This window comes from Oncorhynchus mykiss, chromosome 28, assembly GCF_013265735.2.
Source record: "Oncorhynchus mykiss isolate Arlee chromosome 28, USDA_OmykA_1.1, whole genome shotgun sequence".
In the NCBI taxonomy this organism is placed as follows: Eukaryota; Metazoa; Chordata; class Actinopteri; order Salmoniformes; family Salmonidae; genus Oncorhynchus; species Oncorhynchus mykiss.
The window spans coordinates 29,193,380-29,220,857 of record NC_048592.1 but is presented as its reverse complement, the minus strand read 5'-3'; the positions used below and the strand labels follow the sequence as shown (position 1 = coordinate 29,220,857).

Here is a 27,478-nt window from a genome sequence, read left to right as displayed (position 1 = left end):
GAGCCCTTTTGCTTGTGTATGTTTTGTAATGTTAAAAAATGTAAGAAAGAAAGAGAAACGGGAATGGAGGATACAGAGAAAGAGAGAGACGGAGGAGCAGATAGCAGGTATAGAAAGCAGCAGCCATGCTAAACAGTCACACAGAGGAGAGTAGTGGAGAGCACCTATGTCTTTCCATCAGAGGAGAGTAGTGGAGAGCGCCTACGTCTTTCCATCAGAGGAGAGTAGTGGAGAGCGCCTACGTCTTTCCATCAGAGGAGAGTAGTGGAGAGCGCCTACGTCTTTCCATCAGAGGAGAGTAGTGGAGAGCGCCTACGTCTTTCCATCAGAGGAGAGTAGTGGAGAGCGCCTACGTCTTTCCATCAGAGGAGAGTAGTGGAGAGCGCCTACGTCTTTCCATCAGAGGAGAGTAGTGGAGAGCGCCTACGTCTTTCCATCAGCTGAGCAGAATCTCTCCCCTCCCTCTATCCATCCCGCTCCCTCCCCCTCTCCCTCTTCTTCCTCCTCCCTTCTGCATGTAGCTGAGGCTTATGAGTGGGTCTCCTGGGTCTGGCTCACTGCAGTGTATGGAAGGGTAGGGCTGCTGCCTGTACAATGTGCTGAAGAATGGTGCACCAGGAGAAACGTGTTTACCAGGTGTGTGTTTGTATGGTGTGTGTATGTTCTTGTAGTATAATGTGTTTACATGTATTGAAATACTGTATGTTAGGTTCATATAGGTATGTTAGATGAATCTGTGCGTTATGTATTTATGTGTGTGTGATTGTATCACACCAGGGTGTGTCCGTGCGTATATTTTACAAGATTGCACGTCTATTTCCGACTACATATATTAATTAGCCTGTAGTTTTTGGTTTGCCATCCTGTCTGTGTACATTTCTGCTGTTTACGTTGTTTGGGGGTGTGCATTTCTGCGTATGTGCTGCTAGGTGTATGTGTACGTGTGAGGTATGTTAGTGTTTCGCCTAGGTGGTGTGTACATTTTGGTGTGTACATTTTGCACAATGCGTGCGACTTTGTTTGAGAGTATGTTAATGCCATGCTTTTTACAGTTAAGATACCGAAAACATCATACAGTGTGTGTTGTTTATGTTTCATATGGGCTGTGGTGTAGATGGTCTATCTACCCAGTAAGACAGTACCTGGCTGTGTGTAGATGGTCTATCTACCCAGTAAGACAGTACCTGGCTGTGTGTAGATGGTCTATCTACCCAGTAAGACAGTACCTGGCTGTGGTGTAGATGGTCTATCTACCCAGTAAGACAGTACCTGGCTGTGGTGTAGATGGTCTATCTACCCAGTAAGACAGTACCTGGCTGTGTGTAGATGGTCTATCTACCCAGTAAGACAGTACCTGGCTGTGGTGTAGATGGTCTATCTACCCAGTAAGACAGTACCTGGCTGTGTGTAGATGGTCTATCTACCCAGTAAGACAGTACCTGGCTGTGTGTAGATGGTCTATCTACCCAGTAAGACAGTACCTGGCTGTGTGTAGATGGTCTATCTACCCAGTAAGACAGTAGCTGGCTCGGTCTCCAGTGTGAGGAGACTAGAGGGGGTGGAGTGTTGGCTGCTTCTTCTACAATGGGAGCGTCCATCTGTGATTTATGACGTTACATCACAGCACCATCTAATCACTATGCGTGTGTGCGTGTGTGTGTGTGTGTGTGTGTGTGTACACAGCTGATGTGGCACAGTCTACAAGTGGGCTTGAGGAAGTTTGGGTAGAGTCTAAATGTGTTTGTGTGTGTGTGTGTGTGTGTGTGTGTGTGTGTGTGTGTGTGTGTGTGTGTGTGTGTGTGTGTGTGTGTGTGTGTGTGTGTGTGTGTGTGTGTGTGTGTGTGTGTGTGTGTGTGTGTGTGTGTGTGTGTGTAACATACATGTGTGCATACGTGTGTGATGTCCCAAACTGTGAGTGGCCCTGAGGGATGTGGGTGCAGTCACAGACTGTAAACATAAAATCTGGAAAGGAAAGTCATGTTTCCTTTGGATCTCTATCTGTGTGGTTGCAGAAGCAGGCCTCTATGAAGAAAGGATCTGTATGTCAACCTAAAAGCTATATGACACAAACAACCTGCCCAGGACACAATGTTCTTTGGATGTAGTGGGTGTAGAGTACAAACAGAAAGAACAAAAAAATAGAGATACAGGTAGATCAAAAAGTAGTCAGACATGGGAGATGGGACAGACCAGGTAAAGAGAGGAAGAGTAGAGGAGAGAGTATATGAGAGTTAAGATGACACAAGATATTAAAGACGAGGACAAAGAAAGATGAGATAAAATCAATGCGAGGTGACTGGACATTTATCTGTGTGTGTGTGTGTTCCGCCTGGCTGCGTTGCTCTTTCCCTTCTCTCCACGACTCACTGAGTCCGCAGTGATTTAGCATCCCAGCAAGTCAGATTAAAACGCTCCATCCATCCCTTCTTCTTCATCCTCCCTCCATTCCTCCACCCATCTCTTCTCTTTGTGTGCTTGTATGACCATACCCCAACTCTACATCTCTCTATTCCCTTGGTTTAAGCAATAGTATACTAAGTGCTATTCGTTGTTATACTGACTATAGTTTTCACATTTTATTTAATTGGCCCACCTACTATATATTTTAATGTTGTAGGCTATATTTTAATGTTGTCCAGTCATCTTAGTTTTCTATGCCTCTTAAAAATGCCAATGAATTAAAATCCTTCATCTTTATCATTGGGTTGATACCTGTTTTTATCATCAGGATTTTTACTTCAGGTTTATTGTGGTATTGTTGTATTTTCTTCTATATGCCTCCACTAGGCCCAGAGGAATGACAGAGAGTCCATCAGGCAGAAGCTAGCCTTTGGCAGTTTCTATGACGACGAGGAGCCAGCCATCTACACCAGCTGCAACAAGAATGGCATTTCCTCCCGGTGGGTTTGTCTGATGGTGATAATGCATGAGTATACCAGATAGTGTGCGTGCATGTGTCTGTCTGCTTGCTTGTGCTCTTTGTCTGAAATAGGTAGGTTCATTTGGAATTTTGAGTTTAATTTAGTGTGTGTTGTACTATTACGAAATATGGGATCGCCCATAGTTTTAGGACAGGTTTAGCTGCTGCGGTATCAGTATGCGATAATAGCGCCATACTAAAAATATTGAGTCAGTTGTGTTGCATCCTTTCCACCACTAGATGGTGTGATGCTGTGGAGCTCAGTGAGTGTTTGACGTACTTTCTAGCGGAGGTCTAGGATCAGGTCTAGGATCAGCATTCCTTCTGTTAAAAACTGATCATCGTCTCTAGGGGTAGCCTCATTCTACTCCTTGAATAGAGAGCAGAGAGGGTAGAGAAATCAATACACCCCACTCCCTATTTTTTCTTTTTGGGGCGGGACCATTCTGGTCTACTTATTTCCCCTGGTCAAAACATCTCACTGGCGAACGAGGGGGGACAATAAGAGAGTGAACGTTATTTATAATAAGGTTTACATGGAGAAAATCAGACCTCTCTGAAATAGAAATGGATAGCCCTCCCTTCAGCAAAATATATTTTCCCTAAACCCTCCCTGAAGCTTAAAAACAAATGACCCTCCCCTATACAAAAAATAATAATAAAACATCAAGTGGATAGCAGAGAACATGCTTACCTTTTAACCTAACTTCTTGGACAGACCAGAGCCTTAGATATGCAGTTTTAGAAACTGTTCTTTATCCTGTAAGCATTAGATGGCAGCGCATGAATTTTGATAGAGCAAAGAACTGCGGGCCAGAAGGTTTTGGGTTTGCAGACAAACCATGGACAAGATTAGGGGTGGAAATATCTACTTTATAGTAAAAGCATTGCTTGAATCTATCATCATGTTTGCAGGTCCGAGAAAAAATTGCCTTTTATAAAAATGTCATGCAATTCTATGCCATGTACATATTAGCTGAATCTTTTTTATTACCACACAAATTACCGAAATTACAGGCTAAGAATGCACAGAGAGATAGGCCTGTGTGTTCATTTGATCATATTTCTTAATGCCAAATCAGTGTGTCGTGTTTGCAACGAAACTGTCCCTTTTTGCAAATAATTTAATCTGAGATGTCATTAGGAATCTGAGCATGGTACTTTCAAAAATGAGGCCTATCTTTCCACCCCACACAGAGTAGGCCTACTGACGGAAACAAATGTAAGCATTAACTGCTGGCTAACGTTACTCTTCTTCTGTTGCTTAACCCAACGAGAGAAGGTCACAAGTGTTTCCCTAAAAGCTGTCTGGGTTAAAACATACTCCAGGCCTGTTGTACAGGAAGTGAATACCTTAATCAATTGACATAATTATACTACTTCCCAAGCAAAGTCCATGTTTTGTCTCCTCGGCTATAGAAGGTTGTAGCTCTGCATCTGAAAGAAACAAAACAAAATATCCCCATATGCATCCGAGTCACGTCTTCGGAGTCTTTTACAGCTTGTTTCTAGCATAAAGCATTGCGGGCTAAAGCACTAATGAGATCTGTTTTATTTTCTTCAAAACTAACAAGGGGTAGGCCTGTACATTTTAAAATATTCTTTAACTTTACAGCCCTTCACCGACAAGGAGGTAGGCCATTTAAAGAGTGTATGGCGGGTGGAGGAATTGACCGACAAATCTATGGATATAACAGTTTATAGCCTAATTTAATCTGTAAAACAGGTAGACCGACCTCATATTTTTCGTAAATAGGAAGAAACAGGCTCCAACACAAAGCCCTCTTGTCGTTAGTAAAGTCTAACTAAAATGAAGACAGTTTAAATGAATTATGCCTACTGGAATTTGCCTACTTTCAGCACCATGAGCTGTCCATTTCGGATTCATTGTGCTGCGGCTGCTGCTTCAAGTTTCAGCACCACAATGTACGTTACTGAAATCTGGCTTAATTGTGAAGAGAATAACTGATAAATACATCAATGGCAAGAAACATATTGTTTTTATTCAAATCAGTTTTAGTTAGTAGCAAGCTATCAAAGTAGTTATCTTCACCTCTCCTTCTCAAACTGAACAGAACATAGGCTATAGACTAGTCTGCACGCAAGAGTACATTTTTTTAGACTAGGCCTAATCATCAATTATTTTCGGGAGAAGCTTTTGACTCTACTCCTGAACTGCAACCGTAGGCCTACAAAGCACAGCCATTGGTTAGGCACAGAAAAACGTTTTTTTTGATCAGGAAGAGCAAACAGGCCAGGGCTCAGGGTTGTAATGTCCAATGCAGCCTAGTTTTATTTACACCATCCTAGCAGCTATCTTAGAAATACAACTGTCCTTCTCCGAGCATGCACTTCGTAGCCTATAGGCTATGGATCATTTGATTGAGACCACGCTAAATAGCCTATAGGCGCACATGATAGCAGAGAATCAGAGATGAGGGGCGGCATCGGGCACACATCGATATAAATATCCTAATAAGCAACTAATTCTAAAACACTGAGAAATATAGACATTCCATCAATTACAATTACAAAATACTAAACCCTCCCCTTGACTGAAATGTAATAAGCGATGACCCTCGCCAATTTTCCTCCAGGTAACCATGCTGTAAATACCGATCCCTCCCTAAGTTGTTACGGTGCGTGAATGAGGACCCAAAAGCGAATTAACGTAAACAGAACTTCTTTAATAACAAAACATAGGTAGGCTCAGATGGACCGGCAGATTCCGACAGGACAGGACAAGGTTGCAGCAAACATGACGATAGTCTGGTTCAGGCATGAAAAACACAAACAAGAATCCGACAAAGACAGGAACAAAAACAGAGAGAGATATAGAGGACTAATCAGAGGGAAAAAGGGAACAGGTGGGAAAAGGGGTGACGAGGTAGTTAGGAGGAGACAAGGAACAGCTGGGGGAAAGAGGGGGAGAAAAGGTAACCTAATAACGACCAGCAGAGGGAGACAGGGTGAAGGGAAAGGACAGAAACAAGACACAACATGACAATACATGACATAAGTAGACCAGAGCCAGGTGTTACATCTCTCACATGAGCATGCCAGATATTATGGAGGATCCATAAACACACAGGAAAAGCATGCTCACAGTACACAGAACCAAAATATAAACACAACAGTTTTGCTCCCATGTTTCATGAGCTGAAATAACATTTCCCAGAAATATACCACACAAAAAAAGCTTATTTCTCTAAAATTGTGTACACAAATGTTTACATCCCTGTTAGTGAGCATTTCTCCTTGGCCAAGATAATCCATCCACCTGACAGATGTGGCATATCAAGAAGCTAATTAAACAGCATGATCAATACACAGGTGCACCTTGTGCTGGGGACAATAAAAGGCCACTCTAAAATGTGTAGTTTTGTCACACAACACAATGCCATAGATGTCTCAAGTTTTGAGGCAGCGTGCAATTGGCATGCTGACTGCAGGAATGTCCAACAGAGCTGTTGCCAGAGAATTGGATGTTAATTTCTCTACCATAAGCCGCCTCCAACGTTGTTTTAGAGAATTTGGCAGTACGTCCAACCAGCCTCACAACCGCAGACCATGTGTAACCACGCCATCCTAGGACCTCCACATTGGGCTTCTTCACCTGCGGGGTTGTCTGAGACCAGCCACCCAGACAGCTGTTGAAACTGAAAAGTATTTATGTCTGTAATAAAGCACTTTTGTGGGGAAAACCTAATTCTGATTGGCTGGGCCTGGCTCCCAAATGCCCTCCCAGGCCCACCCATGGCTGCGACACTGCCCAGTTATGTGAAATCCATAGATTAGGGCCGAGTGAATTTATTTCAATTGACTGATTTCCTTATATGAACTGTAACTCAGTAAAATCGTTAAAATTGTTGCATGTTGCTTTTATATTTGTGTTCATTATAATTACCAAGCCATTGAGCGAGTTACTTCCGGGCAACAACAGAACCACTGGCCTAAGGGATAGGGGGTGTTTGGGATTGGCCCTTTGTCTGGAAGCAGCAGATGCATTTTAACATTTTTATATTCATGTCAGAGTGTTAGTTTATCCTCCCTGAAATGAGTCATTTAAGTGGAGAAAATCCCACAGGGGGAGACAAGAAAATGTATAGAGCAAGAGCTTCCCGGAAAGCTACATTGTTTTCTCTGTTTTTCACCCAGTAACAGTAACACCAGAACTTCATTCTAAAGGGCAAGACGAGAGTCATTGACTGTAAATGGCTGAACGGGGAAGCATACAGATGTAATAAGCATACAGCACATGCACACACTGATCAATGTAATCTTCTCACACTGACTCATAAATACTCATCAGCTCATAGCATAGTGCAAACACACAAAAACAAATGCACAATGTCAATTAATAACCTTCCCAGGGACTGTGGTTGAAAATGAGCCGGCTGGCTAAAACCGGCACTTTTACTGAAACGTTGATTAATGTGCAGTGTCCCTGTAAAAATAAAATAAACTCGAACTTCAAATGACACAAATGTCACAAACTAAAATACTGTGCATTCACACCACTGAACCCACAAACCCAAAGCAAACTACACCCACACACTAGGTTTATGAGTATAGACACACAAGGTTACGCCATGCCTTCAGAAACGGCAAGTCTCTCTGACGAGTGAACTTCAGTACCTACTCCTACACATTTTCCTGGAAAAAGGGTTGGTGTTTATCCTAAATAAAGGGGACCGCCCCTTTTCAGTCCAGTTTAGGGAAGTGCTCATCTGTCTGTGGTCAAGCTACTGGAAATAAAGAAGTGTTGCCTCTTTCTGTCCACTGTTCCTATTGAACGTTCTCTAGTCACATGACCCTTAATAGAGGTCAAAGTGTACCTACCGGTACATTGTAAGGTGGAAATTCCAATGCTAACAGGCTTTTAGGGGTTGAGTGTGGTTCCTATTCCTACTTTGAAGCAAAGAGTCTAGGTTTCAACCAAATTCTCACATCTTGTTTAGTGAGAGCTTCTTGAATGAATGACGTATGGACTGTTATGATGACTGAAAAGTCTTGCTTACTGAAGGTGACTGAGAGTCTGTTTGACTCGTCATCACTGTGGCTGAGAGATTTCAATGGTTCCAATTATTATGTCATTTTATGGGTCTGGTTGTTTAATTTACCTTTTTGTTATTGCTTGTGACGATATATGATGTTACCAAACGAAACCGCACAATGCCCAAGGTAACATAGTAAACAAAAATCCGGGACACTCAAGTTAGTATAATATGTTACTGTTGGTATGGTTGCATAAGACAGAAGGTAAATACAGCGAACTTCTAGCAACCCAAAGGTTGTGTGTTCGAATCTCATCATGGACAACTTTTGCAGTTTAGCTAATTAGCAACTTACTACTTTTTAGCCACTTTGGAACTATTTAGCATGTTAGCTAACCGTTTCCCTAACCCTAACCCTAACCTTAACCCTTTAACCTAACCACTAACCCTAACTCCTGGTCTAGCTAATTTTATCCACCTAGCTAATGTTAGCAACAACATTTCGGGAATTCCTAAAATATCATACGTTCGGTTACTGGCCCAATGCTCTTCACAGCTAGGCGACCTGCCGCCTCTATAACTGGGTTACTGGTGTAAAAGCAATAGCTCCACCTTTCATGTTTTTTGAAAGTCAGACCTCAGATTAGCGAAGGACAGAGAATGAAATGCAGCCAGGATTTGTAGAGGATATATGGATCAGGGGTAGGGTTATATGGATCAGGGTAGGGTTAAATGGATCAGGGGTAGGGTTATATGGATCAGGGGTAGGGTTGTATGGATCAGGGGTAGGGTTATATGGATCAGGGGTGGGGTTATATGGATCAGGGGTGGGGTTATATGGATCAGGGGTGGGGTTATATGGATCAGGGGTGGGGTTATATGGATCAGGGGTATGGTTATATGGATCAGGGGTGGGGTTATATGGATCAGGGGTGGGGTTATATGGATCAGGGGTAGGGTTATATGGATCAGGGGTAGGGTTATATGGATCAGGGGTGGGGTTGTATGGATCAGGGGTAGGGTTATATGGATCAGGGGTAGGGTTATATGGATCAGGGGTGGGGTTATATGGATCAGGGGTGGGGTTATATGGATCAGGGTAGGGTTATATGGATACATTTGGAATTGAGCGATTATCTCGCCCCCTTGCTTCATCTAACTGTATGCCTCTCCCTCCTGCTCCCCTTTTTTCAGGCTGTGATTTGATTGTTCAATCTATCTCTCCCCCTCTCCTTTTCTATCTCCTTTTCTATCTCCTGTCCCTCTCTCTCTCTCACTGTCAGGCCTCAAAGCGGTGTGAATCTGCAGGTGTGTTTTGTGAATGACAGCAACAGTGACAAGGACAGCGATGCAGAGGACAGCAGGACAGAGACCAGCCTGGACACGCCGCTGTCACCTGTGGTACACGCTAAAGATGTAGATGTGTGTGTGGCGTGTGTTCTCATTCACACAACTGATACTTTGGAACCTGACATAACAGGACTTAACAGGAGAAAAATAAGCTAATTGACTGTGGAATGTGTGTGTGAGCACACACACCAATGTGTTTGGGTTTGATGACTATGAAGTATGCATGTATTTACATTACAATCTATGATTCTGTATAACTAGCATGTGTATGTGTACTTACTGTGATGTATGTGTGCGTCCATCCAGAGCAAGCAGAGTTCATCCCTGTCGGACCGGGACACGGGAGAGGAGGACTCAGACCCCCTGGAGGATTGTGGCTTCTGGCGGGTGCAGCGGCGGCTCCAAGAGGAGGCACGGGTGGCCCTGGCGTTGGCTCGCCCTATGGCCCGCATGCAGGTAGAGGTGGAGAGACAGATCCAGATCCACCGCCGCTCGCCTGTCGCCGACCTGGTCAGTGTGTATGTTGTAGACCTGTCATTTCTGATAAGTTGACTTGGCTGGAGAGAGAGGACACTTGAGGCCATGGTGCAGTCAGAATAACACATTTAATACCTAGGGTGGTGTAGCGGTCTAAGCCGCAGCTTAAGGCACACATGTCTAGTGTTGACATAGCTTAGAATTAAGGCTACTGCCCTTTGACACAACCTCTATCTTTCCCCATGTCAGAAAAATATGTATTTAGAATTATTCTGGGTACATGCATTTACATTAAATATGCAAGATGCGAGATCAAGTTACATCTTAGATGCAAGGGCATAGTACAAAATGAATAGCATGGTATTTCCGTTTACAGTTGTTGGTGTTAAAAGCACTTGCTAAAAAGCCCTATAATGTAATGGCTAAGAAGCCAATTATTCTCAAGATCAGATGTTGGTTGAAATGAAACTGATATAACTTTCAGTCAAACAATGAGAACAATGAGACTTTTTCATGTTTCCTGGTACAGAGAGTGAAATTCTGCCGTCTCAGCCAGTTCCAGATTGGATTGTCATGAGTTCCTGAGGCCTTTGAGAACTCTTTCCTGTGTGATCTGAGGCCCAGGGTGATGGAAAAACACTTGTACTTCAAACCATTTGAACTTACACTACCGTTCAAAAGTTTGGGGTCACTTAGAAATGTCCTTGTTTTTGAAAGAAAAGCACATTTTTTTGTCCTTTAAAATAACATCAAATTGATCAGAAATACAGTGTAGACGTTGTTAATGTTGTAAATGACTTGTAGCTGGAAACGGCTGATTTTTAATGGAATATCTACATTATTGTACAAAGGCCCATTATCAGCAACCATCACTCCTGTGTTCCAATGGCACGTTGTGTTAGCTAATCCAAGTTTATCATTTTAAAAGGCTAATTGATAATTAGAAAACCCTTTTGCAATTATATTAGCACAGCTGAAAACTGTTGTACTGATTAAAGAAGCAATGAAACTGGCCTTCTTTAGACTAGTTTCTTCTGAAACTCGTCAGTCTATTCTTGTTCTGAGAAATGAAGGCTATTCCATGCAAGAAATTGCCAATGAACTGAAGATCTCGTACAACACTGTGTACTACTCCCTTCACAGAACAGAGCAAACTGGCTCTAACCAGAATAGAAGGAGTGGGATGCCCCGGTGCATAACTGAGCAAGAGGACAAGGACATTAGTGTCTAGTTTGAGAAACAGACGCCTCACAAGTCCTCAACTGGCAACTTCATTAAATAGTATCCGCAAAACACCAGTCTCAACATCAACAGTGAAGAGGCGACTCCGGGATGCTGGCCTTGCTGGCCTTCTACGCTCGGAGTCGGGAAGCAAGTACAGGGAGTGAGTGTTTTAATAAATAAAACTATAAACACAAAACGCAAACAACGCCCCAACATGAAACAGAGTCAATAACACCTGAGGAAAGAACCAAGGGGAGTGACAGATATAGCGAAGATAATCAAGGAGGTGATGGAGTCCAGGTTAGTGTCATGAGGTGCTGGTGCGCTTGACGATGGGGACAGGTGTGCGGGATAATCAGCACCCTGATGACCTAGAGGCCAGAGAGGGAGTATACGTGACATATTCCATTAAAAATCAGCCATTTTTCCAGCTACAATAGTCATTTACAACATTAACATTGTCTACACTGTATTTCTGATCAATTTGATGTTATTTTAATGGACAAAAAAATGCTTTTCTTTCAAAAACAAGGACATTTCTAAGTGACCCCAAACGTCTGAATGGTAGTGTATGTGCAAGCAATTAACGTATGAGCAAGCAATTAACTTATGAGCAAGCAATTAACTTATGAGCAAGCAATTAACTTATGAGCAAGCAGGTTACTCTTATTATGATTGCAAACAAAGATAATTAGGATATGGCATCCGGATTGGATTGTCCTTCGTCCTCAGTGTGTGTGTGACTATGTGTGTGTGACTATGTGTGTGTGACTATGACAGTGTGCGTGCAAGAGGCCTGACAGGCAGCCGTGGCGGGACAGTGCGTTTATTAGCCTCAGCTGGTCGACCTAGTAATTTACTGGAATAAACTTGGTAGTCGACTTAGTGCTTTTTTGGAACAAGCTTTAGCACTTCTAAGAAATTGGGAGCTACCTAGATGTAATTTTTTATATTTTCCCCGCCCCAAGGATTGTGGTGAATGAGTTGTAAATACGACCATACAGTCATTGTGTGTCAGACCGAGTGAATTCCCCCCTGACTGGAGTTTTACTGAACTTGTTGATGTGTGTGTCAGTACCTAAACAAACAATGGTGAGATGATGGCATTTAAGTTGCCCCAGTCTAAAGAAACTGCTCTGAGATCAGGACAACAGAAAGGATTGAATTATTTGCATATAGAGTGCATTCAGAAATTATTCACACCCCTTGACTTTTTCCACATTTTGTTGTGTTACAGCCTGAATTTAGAATGGATTAAATTGAGATGTTGTGTCACTGTCCTACACACAATACCCCATAAAGTCCAAATGGAATTATGTTTTTATTTATTTATTTACCAATTCATTAAAAATCAAAAGCTGAAATGTCTTGAGTCAATAAGTATACAACCCCTTTATTATGGCAAGCCTAAATAAGTTCAGGAGTAAAAATGTGCTTAAGAAGTCACATAAGTTGCATGGACTCACTGTGTGCAATAATAGTGTTTAACATATTTTTTTACGACTACTTCATCGCCACACCCCACACATACAATTATCTGCAAGGTCCCTCAGTCAAGCAGTGAATTTCAAACACAGATTCAACCACAAAGACCAAGGAGGTTTTCCAATGCCTCGCAAAGAAGGGCACCTATTGATAGATGAGTAAAACATAAAATAAAAATCAGACATTGAATATCTTTCATCATGATGAAATTATTTATTACACTTTGGATGGTGTATGAATACACACAGTCACTACAAAGATACAGACGTCCTTCCTAACTCCCTTGCCAAAGAGGAAGGAAGCCACTTAGGGATTTCACCATGAGGCCAATGGTGACTTTAAAACAGTTACAGAGTTTAATGGCTGTGATAGGAGAAAACTGAGGATGAAACAACAACATTTTAGTTACTCCACAATATTAACCTAAATGACAGAGTGAAAAGAAGGAAACCTGGACTGGAAAAAAAGATTCAAAAACATGCATCCTGTGTGCAATAAGGCACTAAGGTAAAACTGCAGAAAATGTGGCAAAGAAAATGACTTAATGTCCTGAATACAAAGCATTGTGTTTGGTGCAAATCCAACACAACACATCACTGAGTACCGCTCTTCATATTTTCAAGCATTCTGGTGGCTGCATCATGTTATGAGTATGCTTGTCATCAGCAAGGACTAGGGAGTATTTTAGAAATGGAATATAGCTAACCACAGGCAAAATCCTAGAGAAAAACCTGGTTCAGTCTGCTTTCCAACAGACACTGGGAGACATTCACCTTTCAGCAGGACAATAACCTAAAACACAAGGTCAAATATACACTGGAGTTGCTTACCAAGACGACATTGAATGTTCCTGAGTGGTCTAGTTACAGTTGTGACTTAAATCGGTTTGAAAATCTATGGCAAGACTTGAAAATGGCTGTTTAGTAATGATCAACAACCAACTTGACAGAGCTTGAAGATTTTAAATAATGTGAAAAATGATGTGCAAGTATTGTGCAATCCAGGTGTGCAAAGCTCTTTGACATTAGAGAATTTCGTGTGTAAAATTGATAACAAAAAAAGACATTTAAATCCATTTCAATCCCACTTTTTAACACACACAAAATGTGGAAAAAGTTGGGGGTGTGAATACTTTTTGAAAGCACTGTAATCACCCTAACCCCAAAGGCCCAAATACAGTGCATTCGGAAATTATTCAGACAACTTCACTTTTTTCCACATTTTGATAACGTTTTAGAAATTTGTGCGATTTGAAAAATATATATTATTTTTTTTTTCCACTGAAATATCACATTTACATAAGTATTCAGACTCTTTACTCAGTACTTTGTTGAAGCACCTTTTGCAGCGATTACAGCCTTGAGTCTTCTTGGGTATGATGCTACAAGCTTGGCACACCTGCATTTGGAGAGTTTCTCCCGTTCTTCTCTGCAGATCCTCTCAAGCTCTGTCAGGTTGGATGGGGAGGGTCGCTTCACATCTATTTTCAGGTCTCTCCAGAGATCTTCGATCGGGATCAAGTCCAGATTTTGGCTGGGCCACTCAAGGACATTCAGAGACTTGTCCCGAAGCCACTCCTGCGTTTTCTTAGCTGTGTGCTTAGGGTCGTTATCCTGTTGGAAGGCGAACCTTCGCCCCATTCTGAGGTCCTGAGTAGGTTTTCATTAAGGATCTCTCTGTACTTTGCTCCGTTCATCTTTCCTTTGATCCTGATTAGTCTCCCAGTCCCTGCCACTGAAAAACATCCCCACAGCAGGATGCTGCCACCGCCATGCTTCACTGTAGGAATGATGACAGGTTTCCTTCAGACGTGATGCTTGGCATTCAGGCCAAAGAGTTCAATCTTGGTTTCATCAGACCAGAGAATCTTGTTTCTCATGGTCTGAGAGTCATTTAAGTGCCTTTTTGCAAACTCCAAGCGGGCTGTCATGTGCCTTTTACTGAGGAGTGGCTTCAATCTGGCCACTCTACCATAAAAGCCTGATTGGGGGAGTGCTGCAGAGATGGTTGTCCTTCTGGAAGGGTCACCCATCTCTACAGAGGAACTCTGGTGCTCTGTCAGAGTGACCATCGGGTTCTTGGTCACCTCCCTCCCCCAATTGCTCAGTTTGGCCGGGTGGCCAGCTCTAGGAAGAATCTTGGTGGTTCCAAACTTCTTGCATTTAAGAATGATGGAGGCCAGTGGGTTCTTGGGGTCTTTCAATGGTGTAGAAAGTTTTTGGTACCCTTCCCCATATCTGTGCCTCGACACAATACTGTCTCTGACCTCATGTCTTGATTTTTGCTCTGAAATGAACTGTCAACTGTGGGACCTTATATTGACTGCTTTTTGCCTTTCAAAATCATGTCCAATCAATTGAATTTACCACAGGTGGACTCCAATCAAGTTGTAGAAATAACTCAAAGATGATCTCAAGGATGATCAATGGAAACAGGATCCACCTGAGCTCAATTTCGAGTTTCATTGCAAAGGGTCTGAATACTTACATAAATAAGGTATACATGTATCTGTTATTTATTTTATTTTTTGCAAAAATTCAAAAAAAAAACTGTTTTGCTTTTTCATTATGGGTATAGTAGATTGAGGATTTTTTTTTAATAAAATAATTTAGAATAAGGCTGTAACATAACAAAATGTAGAGAAACTCAAGGCTGCACTGTATGTTGCCTTGTTTCTCTCTAAACATGACTGTACCTAATGTTCCCCTGCTTGTCTAGTTAATGTTCTAACGTTGTCCCCATGTCTGTTTGTGTGCAGCTGCCCCACCTGCCCCATATCAGCGAGGGTCTGATGAAGAGGAGTCTGAGGAGGGGAGACATGAGGGACATGAGCCTGGGCCAGCTTCAGGTCATCACCAACGATCTGCACTCGCAGATACAGAGTGAGTACACACACGTACGTATGCACACGCACCACCGGAGGCTGGTGAGGGGAGGACGGCTCATAATAATGTCTGGAATGGAATAAATGGAATGGTATTAAAACCCATAGAATGCATGTGTTTGATACTATTCCATGAATTCCTTTCCAGCCATTACTATGAGCCCGTCCTCCCCAATTAAGGTGGCCCAAGCCACCTGTGGTACACACCCTATCTACCTTTCATCACCACCATCATAACTCTGTTGTTCCAGGGGCTATGAGGATGTTAAGATAACGTTGTGGTGATGTTGCAGGCCTGAATGAGGAGCTGGTGCAGCTGCTGCTAATGAGAGATGAGCTCCATGTGGAGCAGGACGCCATGCTGGTGGACATAGAGGACCTGACCAGGTGAAGATCATATTGTACAGTACTGTGAACATAGAAGCACACACACACACACACACACACACACACACACACACGCACACATACACACACACACACACACACACACACACACAAACACTTGCGCACCAACACCACTAATAGCACCACCATTAGGCCTCTGTAGTAACCTTAGTTCTGGAGGTCAAATGCCATGGAAAGTCTACGCTAACATACAATCTTCTGAAAACAAACTAGTCTTTTTTAAAAAGGATCTAATGATGATTTTTCATGCATGTACCTGTTATTTGTTGTTCTCTCTTGTCACAGGCATGCTCAGAGCCTCCAGAGACACATGGCAGAGAAAACCCTCTCCAAATAAAACCCATAGTCACCTGTCCCCATCATCACCTATGTCACATGACAGCCAGAACCAACTCAGAGCAGTGGTCAACAACCCTGGTCCTGGAGACCAATAAGGCATGCAGGGTTTTGTTCCAGGTCAGCACTTTCACACCTGATTTAACTGATTAATACCTTTAATGACTAGGCAAATGGTTGATTCAGGGTTGTTTTAGTGCTGGAACAAAAGCCTGGATATGCTTTAACTCTCCAGAACGAGGGTTGTTGTCCACGGCTACAGAGGGACCAAACCCAACCGGGAGTCATACAAAGTCCTGAGTTTTAAGAGTTCAGGCAAAACTCCGGGCCCCAGTCATAAACCATGTGTGGTAGTGACAGTTTGATCACAGAAGATGACTAGGGTTCTGTTTGTTGCCCCGCTCAGCCAGTCGTGGTGCTTTGTAGAATACTAAACACACATAGCTGTTTGTGCTGTTGCTAAGAAATTAGCTCCTAGGCTTCCCAGTGTATAAACATTGTGGCAACTACACAGATCTTGTATGAATAATTTATACACACAAATGGATGTAGTACAGCTGTTGTTGCATAATTCCACCTGTTTAAACATTCTGATGTTTTGAAGCTTTACTGGTTGATCCTTGATTTTGCCAAATGTTTACAGACAGATTGCAATGACCTTTTGTCTGCACTTTAAATTAAATGGAAGATAAGAGTCCTTTTGGTGTTTTTTGTGGCAGAGTTCAAATAATGGGGGTGCTTAACTAATATTGATACCCATATGTTCAAAATATTAACAGATTTTTAGGGCGCGACCAAAGGTCAGTGTGTAATTCGATCCCTGCTTTGTGACCCAAATGCTACTCCACAGAAAAAACAATTATTTTAAGACAAAATATTATTGACAAAGTCAAATCTCAATGGTTAAGAACTAAAGATGTCTGAGCTGACTGTTCTTGACACTGGTAAAGTGATAGCTGGTCGGTCTGGACTAAATAAAGAACCCGTTGCTGAGCAGGAAAGAGACTTGGATGCCTTGTGGCCTGGCTCAAGATGGCATCTTTGTTCAGTATGATTAGTCCATCTTCAGCATTTAGAGAGTGTCATTTTCCATCAGCTCTTTTTATTTATTTATTATTCTCTGTCGTATTATACTAAGGTCCTTCAACCGTATTATGCTGCATTCTGAAAACGTTTTGTGTACAGAGATTAAAATTATGGATAAACGTTTGAAGTGCGTGTCTTCATTAGTTCAATGTTGTGTTCTTATGGTCAGTATTGATAGCCATCTGAACCAGATCTAACTGACAGTAGATGAGACAGTCCAAATGAATGAATGAATTGTACAGAAGGATGCTTGAGGGACCTAAGAAGGCTACATTAGCCTACATGTGCCTTATAAATATATATAAACACATAAAACCTATAAATACAAACCAAACTACAAATTGGATAAGGTTAGGGTAGCCTACTAGCTATTTTCTTCTACGGGTGTTAACAATTACATAATTAAATTGGCATTAATGCTATGACATATCTGAATATAGGCAAGTGACTGTTGCATGTGTGTGCAAAACAGGCAGTTTCTTCCCTATTTTCTCATGTTGCACTACAATGCTCCAAACACTTATGTTATTGAGTTTTGGCCATAGTGAAAGGCAATACTGAATCATTACCTAGACCTAGGCCTAGCCAACCATTAGAGAGCAGAGGAGGCGACCACATATTTTCTACCAAACTGTGAGAAACTGCTGTGGTTATAGTGGCCACAAACAAAACATCTAATACAATCAACTCAACTGCAGTTAATGTTAATTCCAGTTCCACTCTGGGAAAACGTTTCATTATAATGATATCACTGGCATCTAGGAAAATGACACACTGTGACATTGTTACCTGATTTACTTTCAATTTATATTTTCAAACATTGTTATTGTGGTAGGGAATTCCCTGCTCAGGAAAGTATAAAAACACTGAGAGATGAAGCAAGACACACAAAAGAATTAGGATAAACCAAGGATATACATTGTTACTACCATGATGCCAAACGCCAAGCTTTGTGAGTAATCTATAGCCTATATCTCTTTCTCTTCTAACAAAAGTATTGTTAATAAGTAGGTAGCCTATTTATTATTTGCTTAAAGTTAGAATAGGTCAGGTTATCTGAGACTATTTTTTCCTGCATGAGAATATTGCAAAATCATCTAAAAATGATTGGCATATTATTGACAAATGTATTTGTATAGAAAGTTTAAGTTTTAAGTATTTGTTCTACGTTGTTCTTGAACCTGTCAGATTTTGCCACTTGGCTGCTCTTGGTCGCGCTCACTTGTTCTCTCTGGCACGTGAACATGTCCAGCCCAGTGGTGTCGCGCAACCGCCCGATAACTGACAACTGTCTTACTACTGCGCAAACACTACTTTGGAACATCACGGACGCACTTGCACAGGTGAGACACAGGCACATTTTCAAATACTGTTCTTGATGGTAGACTATTTATTTAATTCATATCTGCAGCCTATTCATTAAATTCGTATCAATACTAGGAACACCTGTTCAAAGGAATAAACTGCACGGACCAGGGTATGGAGTTGAACACGAGAACACAGACGGTGCAAGTGTGTGCGCCAAAGGTAAGAAAAATAACCCCATTCTGTGATCTGTATTCAATTTTTTCAGACAATAATGTGAATTTCCCTATAAAAGGCTATATAAAATCAATGTTGAAATCCTTTGCTGAATAATCTATACTTTGTTTGACAGACCAAAAGCACTCAACAGCACTCAACATGTTCCAGAGTGACAAATGTAAAGTTTGATCAGGTAGGCTATTTGCTATTGTCTATAAATTACATATTACTGTTGTTGCCCAGAGCAACAGTTTTTCCCATAAGAAATGGCATGTTTATTTACAGTCTAAAGGGGGCAAATCTAACACAGTGTCTGCCTATATTGGTAACTTTTTGACATGTCATTTTTCCTGTGTATCACATAGGACAAGTGTCTGAGGAACATTGAGGAGGATCTGCGTTGTTATAGTGACATGCTACAAGCTATTGACCCTAAACTGCTTGGACCCAATGTGCTGCAGAGCCTCGGAGAGATTAAGGAGGTAAAATCTGGGAATAACTATGCCAAAATACTGGCATGGAGAGGACATGAACTAAAAAAATAGCCTTTTGAGATATTTCTAACACAACCAGTTTTGTATACGAAAGTCATTGTAGCTGCAGGTTTAGGATACACAAGTCTACTGACATATATTGCCTCTTCTCTCACCCTTTCATTTGCTTTCGTTTTTTAAACAGACGTGCTTCCCCTTGTCTTTGTTGGGAGTCTGGTCCTCTCAGCAGGTAAGAGATTCTCAAAAGCAACCGTGACTAACATAAAGAGGCCTTTCACGGACTAAAATTAGCAGGGATTACATTGGGATGTGGGTGGTGGAATTAATGGTCCCTAAAATATCTCCTAACCAAATATGGTCATTTGTATGTCAACTGTGTGTAACCAAATAGAGATAAAGTTAACTTGACACAGTGTGCACTATGTTTCTTTTCAGGATACACAAGGTTGTAGGCCTACTCAAGGTACTGCTAACCAAAATTCCTTTGATGAAAGGGTACATTTGTGTAAAGTGTTGAAGGGGCTCCAGGTTCGCACCGTAACCATCAACAGAATCATTGGATATATTCATGCTGGAGAACACAATATGTAAGTTGGCATGTCATCATGGACCTGGCAAGCGCCTATGCTGTTGGAGACTATTCCTCATCGCCATCATCGTCGTCATCACCATTCTCCCAAGGGAAAAATAATCAATTCCATGACCATAACAAAGTTGCCTTGTCCTGTGGACAAGTGTTCTTTAATATTATCATCAAATAACAGTCTGATTAAGCTATTGAGGATTTAGAATTTACAGGAGTCAAATATTTATGACTTAATATATAAGTATTTATTTGTTTATTTTTTTTTACTTGAAAAGCTAAATAATATTAAATGTGATATTTATTATCAACCTAATGGGTTGTATTATTTATTTGCCTAATTTATGATTTAAAAATATTTATTTTATACATATCAATATAACTTATTTCAATGTTTACACAGTTTTTGTTTGAACATCTCCAAAATAAAATGCATTTAAGCAATGAATTAAAATAGCCTAATGCCAGCTATTTTATTTCTCTCTTTGTTTTCATGGTATTTTACTCAAACTCTCTCTCTCTCTGTCTGTTTGTATGTGTGTGTGTTTTGCGGTTTTTACTATCCTTGTGGGGACCAGAAGTCCTCACAAAGTTAGCAAAACAAGGAAAATTTGGACAAGTGGGGACATATCACCGGTCCCCATTATTTTAGTCTTAGGGGTTAGGTTTAGGGTTACAATTAGGATTAGGGCTAGGGGTTAAGGTTGGGGTTAAGGTTAGAGTTAGGTTAAGGGTTAGGGGTTAAGGAAAATAGGATTTTGAATGGGAATAAATTGTTTGGCCCCCACAAGAATAGTGTGTGTGTGTTGCCATATATAGTCAATACATTAAACTGAGTTAAATGATGGGAAACAGTAAGATTTATTTCCAGGAAAATACACAGTGGTAACCCCATATCACTGACTTGGGTGGTGCCCAAACCACCCAATATGCTCTTTCTTGTAGGCCTACACTGGTCAATTATATTAATTTCACTTGGAATCATAGCCTACTGTAACTGTGTGGAATATGTGGCCGGTTATTTTGAGGCCGAAGTGAAGACCAGAGAGAAAGTTCAGAAACGACTATACATTTGTGTAGGCGTATAGATTAAGCAGACATGATGACATGTAGTTTACTACTAGGCCTTCCTATACTCTATTATTTTCGGGGGTGGTATGGTTTTAACTGAACACAGCCAAGTGACTCCCACTCATTGGTCCTTTTTTCACTCTCGAGAGCCCGCATGCAGTCGAAAATGCTGACTGACACATTGTTCGAAAGTCAGATTTTTGCATTCGGTTTGAGCTCACAAATGGCCTAATGTTCGGCTATATTGGCCTATGTTCTTCCCATTATTAGTAGCTAGGCCAGGTGCAATAATAAGTTATCCTTTGGGTAATAAATGTCTTACCTCAATAAATTCAAACAGGTGTGAATTTATAAAGACTATGTTGACGAGGAATAACATGTCCATTTGTGAGCATTGTTGGATGTTTTCGAACGACATCCATGCTAGGTTTATGTGATGGGCACGAGGACAAGGTTGGTACATTAGACTGCACCGTCGGTGAAAGGGTGAGGTTGGTCAGCAATTTAAGTTGAGAAGATGGCGAGTTGAGAAGATGGCGAGTACAAAGCAGTCTATATTTTGTATATTTGTATTACGACATGCTGCCTGGCCATAACAGACATGCTGCCTGGCCATAACAGCCTACACAGACAAATATCAGTCATTATCATTCAATGGAAATGTACCACTGACACCCAGTGGAAGGTGCACGGTACTGTCAAAATAAATTCATTAGGTTACACAGGACTTTTTCATCTTTAATTAGCGCTGATTTGACACAGGTGCGGTAACCCCACCTGTTCTCAATGATTGGTCTATGCTTGGAGATTTTTGTCATATAAATGTTTGTAATTCGGTTTAAGCAATTTAGTGAGTCTGCGAAGCCGCCAAACTACATTCAGATTGCAAGCTCACAAATGGAGTTTATGCAAAAATCTCCGTGGTGGGTCGCGACCCTGCTGTCAATTTCTTTCCTCTCTGATTGTTATCAGCCTTTTAATCCTCGTGGTTATAGTTATAAAGATGTCAGTCAGGCCCAATCCTTTAAACCGAGTGAAGAGCCAACCAGTCCTCCTAGGCCGAGAACAGTCCTCGTGAAGTGCCACGAAGATTCTCTTGAAGTCGTGGTGAAAGCTGACCTATTTGACATAGGCATTCTGGTGGACGGCAGCGATTTGCACCTAGGTTCCAATCAAATGGGTAGCAAGGGCGTTGAAGATTCTTGCAGTGCGGTTCCAACGGGGGAGGCAGAGTTTATCATCTTTGCCCAGTTGACCGCATGTGGAACCAAACTCGCAGTAAGTTTTTCGAAAATTGCAGCTTAATTTTAAGTTAATCGTGCCACAGTTCTAAGTATGCTAATTAGGTTCACGTATTAAACAATTTACACAAGGCTATGGGACTCTTGCAGGGGGGCTGAGCTAAAGGGCTATCTAAAGAATGTCCTGAAACGCTTCCATGGACAGGAAGGTAGCCATGGACTCCGCAGCTGCAAATGGTTTCGTGAATCCATGGCGAGAAAGGGGCACACCGCCTAAGGCCATGATAAACCCAGCAAAAAAGAAACGTCCCTTTTTCAGGACCCTGTCTCTCAAAGAATTCTTAAAAATCAGAATAACGTCACATATCTTCATTTGTATAGAGTTTAAACGCCGCTTCCCATGCTTGTTCAATGAGCCATAAACAATTAATGAACATGCACCTGTGGAATGGTCATTAAGACACTAACAGCTTACAGATGGTGGATAATTATGAGAACTTAGGTCACTAAAGATGCCTTTTGACTGACTCAAACTCCAGAGGAAAGATTCCTGGAGTCCCTACTCATCTGTGTGAACGTGACTGCGGACGGGGCCAGGGAAATAAATTGCAGTGTCCATGCTGTGAGATGCCTAAGACGGGGGATACAGGATGGACAGCTGATTGTCCTTGCAGTGACAGACCATGTGTAACACCTGAACAGGATCGGTACATCCGAACATCACACCTGCGGGACAGGTACAGGATGGCAACAACTGCACGAGTACACCAGGTACACTATCCCTCCATCAGTGCTCACTGTCCACAATAGTCTGAGAGGCTGGACTGTGGGCTTATGAGGCAGGTCCTCACCGGCAACAGCGTCGCCTATGGGCACAAACCCACCGTAGGACTGGCAAAGTGCTATTCACTGACGAGTCGTGGGTTTGTCTCACCAGGGGTGTTGGTCGGAATCGCGCTTAGTTGCTGGAATGAGCGTTACACTGAGGCCTGTACTCTGGCGCATGATTGATTTGGAGGTGGCTGGTCTTATGGTCTGGGGCGGTGTCCCAGCATCAGACTTAACTTGTCATTGCAGGCACTCAACGCTGCGTTACAGGGAAGACATCTTCCTCCCTCATGTGGTACCCTTCCTGCAGGCTCATCCTGACATGACCCTCCAGCATGACCATGCCACCAGCCATACAGGAATGTCAGTGGTCTGCCATGGCCAGCAACAAGCCCAGATCCCCATTGAGCAGGTCTGGGACCTGTTGGATCGGAGGGGCTAGGCCCCCCCTACACACACAGAAATGTCTGGGAACTTGCAGGTGCCTTGGTGGAAGAGTGGGGTAACATCTCACAGCAATAATTGACAAATCTAGTGCAGTACTTAATGAAGCTGGTGGCCACACCAGATACTGACTTGATTTTTGACCCCACCCCCTCTGTTCAGTGACACATTATTCCATTTCTGTTAGTGATGTCTGGAACTTGTTCAGTTTGTCTTAGTAGTTGCATTTTATGTTCATACAAAGATTTACACTAAGTTTGCTTTAAATAAATGCAGGTGACAGTATGCTTTCTTTTTTGCAGAGTTTATATTGTTAGCCTAAGGTTTGTGGTTCAGGAGTTTATCTGCATATACACAGCACTCAAGTTGTAACTTGAGGAAACAAATTTGCAGTACTTCCATTATGAATCTTCAAGCTGCACATATAACACCCCTAACCTCTCCACCTCTTCCACAGTTTATGGAGACGGAGCTGGTTTATTCCAATATTCTCAGCTATTCACCTGCACCCTCTTCTGGTGTCGTCAGATTTGAATTGGCTGTGATTCCCATCGAATGCCATTACGGAAGGTGAGTTACCTGTAGTAAACATCGATGCCTAGTATTTTGATGATGGGTTTTTAAACACTTAAATAATGTGAATGTGTTTTAGGAGGTATGCTGTTGACAGTGCTGCCCTGGCTCCCACCTGGATCCCCTTTGCCTCAACAGTGACTGCTGAGGACCATCTGCAATTCAGCCTCCGCCTCATCACGGGTAGGATATTTGTTGTGTTCACTTCATTAACTTGTACATTTTCAGTTATTCATGGACCTTAACCTTTTCACACAAACATGCACTCAGTGTGCAAGTTGCCAGTGTAGACCAGTGTCCATATCATCAGCATAAACCATTTGATAATGTTTGCATCAATCTCCTTTCAATGTGACTGGTGTATTATGAAATTCAAACCAATAACATTAGGTATTACACACTAGTATAAGCATCCCCAAATGGCTGTCTGGTTGCACATGCTCATCCCCATCTTCTCTACAGATGACTGGCGCTCTGAAAGGGGATCAAATGTCTACTTTCTGGGTGACACCATACACCTGGAGGCAGCTGTCACCATGGGCAACCACATGCCCTTCCGCGTGTATGTGGAGCATTGTGTGGCCACGGCAACTCCTGACGCAGACTCAAACCCTAGACACAACTTCATAGAGTACTATGGGTAAGGTCATCTAGAAGGTATTGACTGATGGTTGCTTCAGCTTGCCGTAGGATACATTTTAATTTTTTCCAATGCTTGGCTGTTGGCTCAACTGTGGTTCGGTAAACAATAGTAGAAAGCCATCTAGTTGGCTAATTCCTTTCCCTAAACACCTAGCTCCCTGTCTTGCCTAATTAGATGCCTCACTGACGCCCAGCTGACCGGCTCTAATTCACGGTACATGCCCAGGGTCCAGGATGACAAGCTGCATATCATGCTGGATGCCTTCAGATTCTACCAGAAGGATTCCAATTTGGCAAGTGCCCACTCCTGTGTTTAGTCTTGTCATGTTCTGCACCTTTTTGGCCATTCTGATATCCATTCTGTCACCACAGATCTTCATCACCTGCCATCTGAAAGCTGTCCCTGCCATGTTTTCTGTGAAATCAAGGAGTCGAGCGTGCTCCTTCATTGAGAACAGGTATGAGATGGAGAATGGGCATCCTGCCTCTTGTTAAAACTGAATTGTGTATGTAGGCTGCAAACATTAATGGTTTCTTCATTAGCACTGCCAGGGGATTTCATTATGTACAATATTGACTGTAGAATTAGACCTTAAAAAAAATATTGTTAGGTTAACGGATGGATACTGTCAAGTATTTACTGTGCATGGCCTTAATGAGGGCAAGTTATTTAACTTTGAGCTGCAATCGAACCAGATCTTAATCTCATTCCAGCTGGAGGTCAGCAGATGGGAACGACCAGGTCTGTATAAGTTGTGTAGTCTCCAAACGCTTTGCGGAGCCTACTGCCCCCATGACCAGAACCAACACCAAGACTACTACTCCCAAACCAAATTCATCCAGCTTCCGCATTCGCCCAGGCCAGCGCACAGAGCAGCTCCAAAAGGTTGAGCCCAGATCCAAAAAGCCTTACTCTGGTTCCTGGAAGAGGGGAACGGACACAACAGAAGGTGGGTTACGGATGATGCAAAGCCAATCGGAGGCAACCTAGATTCATTGCATGTTTACTATGTACTGGCTTTTGCTCCAGCCTATGCTTTTCTCCCATGTGATTTTTGGTTGCATGTTAAGATTAATGGTCCAGCAATGTGCTCTAGCTAGAATTCAGGAAAGATTTTGAACACTTGAACTGTTTGAATGTCATTGTGACAACCAATAAATGTTTTCTAAAATTAACTTGAGGTTTAGCTAAATCAGAATTTTATTTCAGAGTGGAGCAAGACTACCATCTTGGGGCCCCTGATTGTTGTCCCTACTAAGGAAGTTATCAGCTTGGCAACGGACTCCACGACACTCTGCTCAAAATTGACACCGGGTGAGACCTCAGACTCGGTGGCAGTCCATCCCAAAGAGCTGCAGGAGGCTACAACAGACATCTCTATGGGCACTGGTGGTACTTGCAAAAGTAAAGACAGGAAATGCACGCTTTCTGAATGAGGCACTGCTGTGAACAGTCTTTCCAGTCACACAAGATGGCACCTCACTGGATTGAAGGGTGCTGTGCAGGAAGTCGACTGTGGAACTTGAATGCAATTCACTCTGATGGCAATTGACCAACCTTTGGCTTAAACCACTAACCAAGTTCTTGGTCCTTTTTTAAAGAATTGTGAATTCAAGTTGTTTTGAATGTTGCTCATCTGCTGTTCCATTTCACATTACCATGGCCAATGCAAATAAAAACATTACATCCGTAGTTTGCTTATTTGATTTTGTCTTTAGCTCTTCAATTTATAAGTTTGCATCAATGCTTGCCCCTGGATCATTAAGTCAAGCAATAGGTTTGTCAAATTATGGTTCTGGGGTGGTTTAGCGGTCTAAGCCGCTGCCTCGGGAGCACGTACAATGTTCTGCTGCCAGCATGTGTTAGTCTGACCCTCTGTTCTCAGCACTCCTGTCATGTAGCATGTGTAAAATGACTCTTCTGTAGCATAAGGAACTACAAGATTATGAGATGCATGACGCCCTGCATTCATGACCAAGCGTGGCATTTACCACGTACAACTGGGCAAAATCTATTTAAATGCCCATCTAGTAAAGACCAGTGGGAAACGAATCATCCCTGAGCGCTTAAGTCTCCTAAGAAAATTCCCTGCTTTTCGGCAGATGAAAGAAACAAAGCTTTAAGGTTATTGAACGACTATGATGTGATGGCTGTACTTTAAGTTTATGGTTGCTGCTTGTTGCCCATTAAAGCCATTTTATGCTTAATGTGCCCAAGGCTCTGTAGGGACGGTGTGATGAAATAGCAGAACCTTCAGAGGACATCAAGTGCCACATTGCTGTGTGCTTCCCAAATGTTGCTATGTGGATGTAACCGGTGTCAAATGGCTAGCTAGTGGGGTGTGCCCTAATACCGTTTCAATCGGTGACGTCATTCTGAGACCTTGTAGTTCCCCTTGCTCTGCAAGGGCCGTGGCTTTTGTGGAGCGATGGATAAAGTTGCTCCGTGGGTGACTAGTGTGCAGAGGGTCCCTGGGGTGAGGAGAGGGACGGAAGCAATACTGTTACATGGTGGGCTTTGACCTGATGGTGGGTGGGAGGTCCTGTATAAACAAAATCACTAGTTCGGTGCAGTGCACAACGTATGAATGCCCAGAGGCCGTATCACTGCCAACGCAGACGGATTGACAGTAGTGAATGTATCCAACTGATATTTAGAACTTCCAATTGGTAATTTCCACCTTTCCACTTGGTTACGAATGCAGCATTAGCACTTGGTCTTTGGAGCGGACCCAGAACTAATTTGATTTATTAGGATCCCCATTAGCTGACGCCAATGGCGACAGCTAGTCTTACTGTGGGTTGACACACGAAAAGACATTACAGATTGAGATTACAATTGACATATTTAACATGTTTTTACACGCCATATATATACGAAAGTATGTGGACACCTCTTAAAATGAGTGAA

General features: G+C 42.3%; 3 protein-coding genes across 4 annotated transcripts; all 3 read left to right on the top strand.

Annotated features, from left to right (window-relative positions):
• Positions 1 to 347: 347 nt before the first annotated feature.
• Positions 348 to 17,294, top strand: LOC110508874 (schwannomin-interacting protein 1). 2 transcript variants are annotated; one of them, XM_021589744.2, is made up of 7 exons: positions 348 to 636; positions 2,788 to 2,900; positions 9,201 to 9,318; positions 9,574 to 9,777; positions 15,212 to 15,335; positions 15,631 to 15,724; positions 16,031 to 17,294. In XM_021589744.2, the coding sequence occupies exons 1-7, from the start codon at positions 607 to 609 to the stop codon at positions 16,080 to 16,082; spliced, it is 735 nt and encodes a 244-aa protein (XP_021445419.1). In that variant the 5' UTR covers positions 348 to 606; the 3' UTR covers positions 16,083 to 17,294. The 2 variants fall into 2 exon arrangements, with proteins under 2 accessions (XP_021445419.1, XP_021445421.1); XM_021589746.2 differs by lacking the exons at positions 348 to 636; positions 2,788 to 2,900 and adding an exon at positions 7,813 to 8,104.
• A 525-nt stretch (positions 17,295 to 17,819) lies between these two features.
• On the top strand, positions 17,820 to 20,270 carry LOC110508876 (interleukin-12 subunit alpha). Its single transcript, XM_021589748.2, has 7 exons — positions 17,820 to 18,119; positions 18,356 to 18,510; positions 18,608 to 18,694; positions 18,825 to 18,884; positions 19,057 to 19,173; positions 19,370 to 19,414; positions 19,621 to 20,270. The coding sequence occupies exons 1-7, from the start codon at positions 18,098 to 18,100 to the stop codon at positions 19,774 to 19,776; spliced, it is 642 nt and encodes a 213-aa protein (XP_021445423.1). The 5' UTR covers positions 17,820 to 18,097; the 3' UTR covers positions 19,777 to 20,270.
• A 1,406-nt stretch (positions 20,271 to 21,676) lies between these two features.
• On the top strand, positions 21,677 to 26,260 carry LOC110508873 (zona pellucida sperm-binding protein 3). The gene is made up of 8 exons (XM_021589743.2): positions 21,677 to 22,117; positions 23,810 to 23,922; positions 24,005 to 24,108; positions 24,388 to 24,565; positions 24,743 to 24,860; positions 24,940 to 25,025; positions 25,282 to 25,517; positions 25,778 to 26,260. Exons 1-8 carry the CDS (start codon positions 21,737 to 21,739, stop codon positions 26,002 to 26,004), a joined length of 1,443 nt encoding a protein of 480 aa, XP_021445418.2. The 5' UTR covers positions 21,677 to 21,736; the 3' UTR covers positions 26,005 to 26,260.
• The last annotated feature ends 1,218 nt before the right edge of the window (positions 26,261 to 27,478 follow it).

Coding starts and splice junctions, on each gene's coding strand:
- LOC110508876 (XM_021589748.2), top strand. CDS start 18,098: ATGATGCCAAACGCCAAGCTTT. Junction 18,511..18,607: donor TCACGGACGCACTTGCACAG/GTGAGACACAGG, acceptor TATCAATACTAG/GAACACCTGTTCAAAGGAAT. Junction 19,415..19,620: donor GAGTCTGGTCCTCTCAGCAG/GTAAGAGATTCT, acceptor GTTTCTTTTCAG/GATACACAAGGTTGTAGGCC.
- LOC110508874 (XM_021589744.2), top strand. CDS start 607: ATGGTGCACCAGGAGAAACGTGTTTACCAG. Junction 2,901..9,200: donor AAGAATGGCATTTCCTCCCG/GTGGGTTTGTCT, acceptor TCTCACTGTCAG/GCCTCAAAGCGGTGTGAATC. Junction 9,778..15,211: donor GCTCGCCTGTCGCCGACCTG/GTCAGTGTGTAT, acceptor GTTTGTGTGCAG/CTGCCCCACCTGCCCCATAT.
- LOC110508873 (XM_021589743.2), top strand. CDS start 21,737: ATGGAGTTTATGCAAAAATCTCCGTGGTGGGTCGCGACCCTGCTGTCA. Junction 22,118..23,809: donor CATGTGGAACCAAACTCGCA/GTAAGTTTTTCG, acceptor CCTCTTCCACAG/TTTATGGAGACGGAGCTGGT. Junction 23,923..24,004: donor ATCGAATGCCATTACGGAAG/GTGAGTTACCTG, acceptor AATGTGTTTTAG/GAGGTATGCTGTTGACAGTG.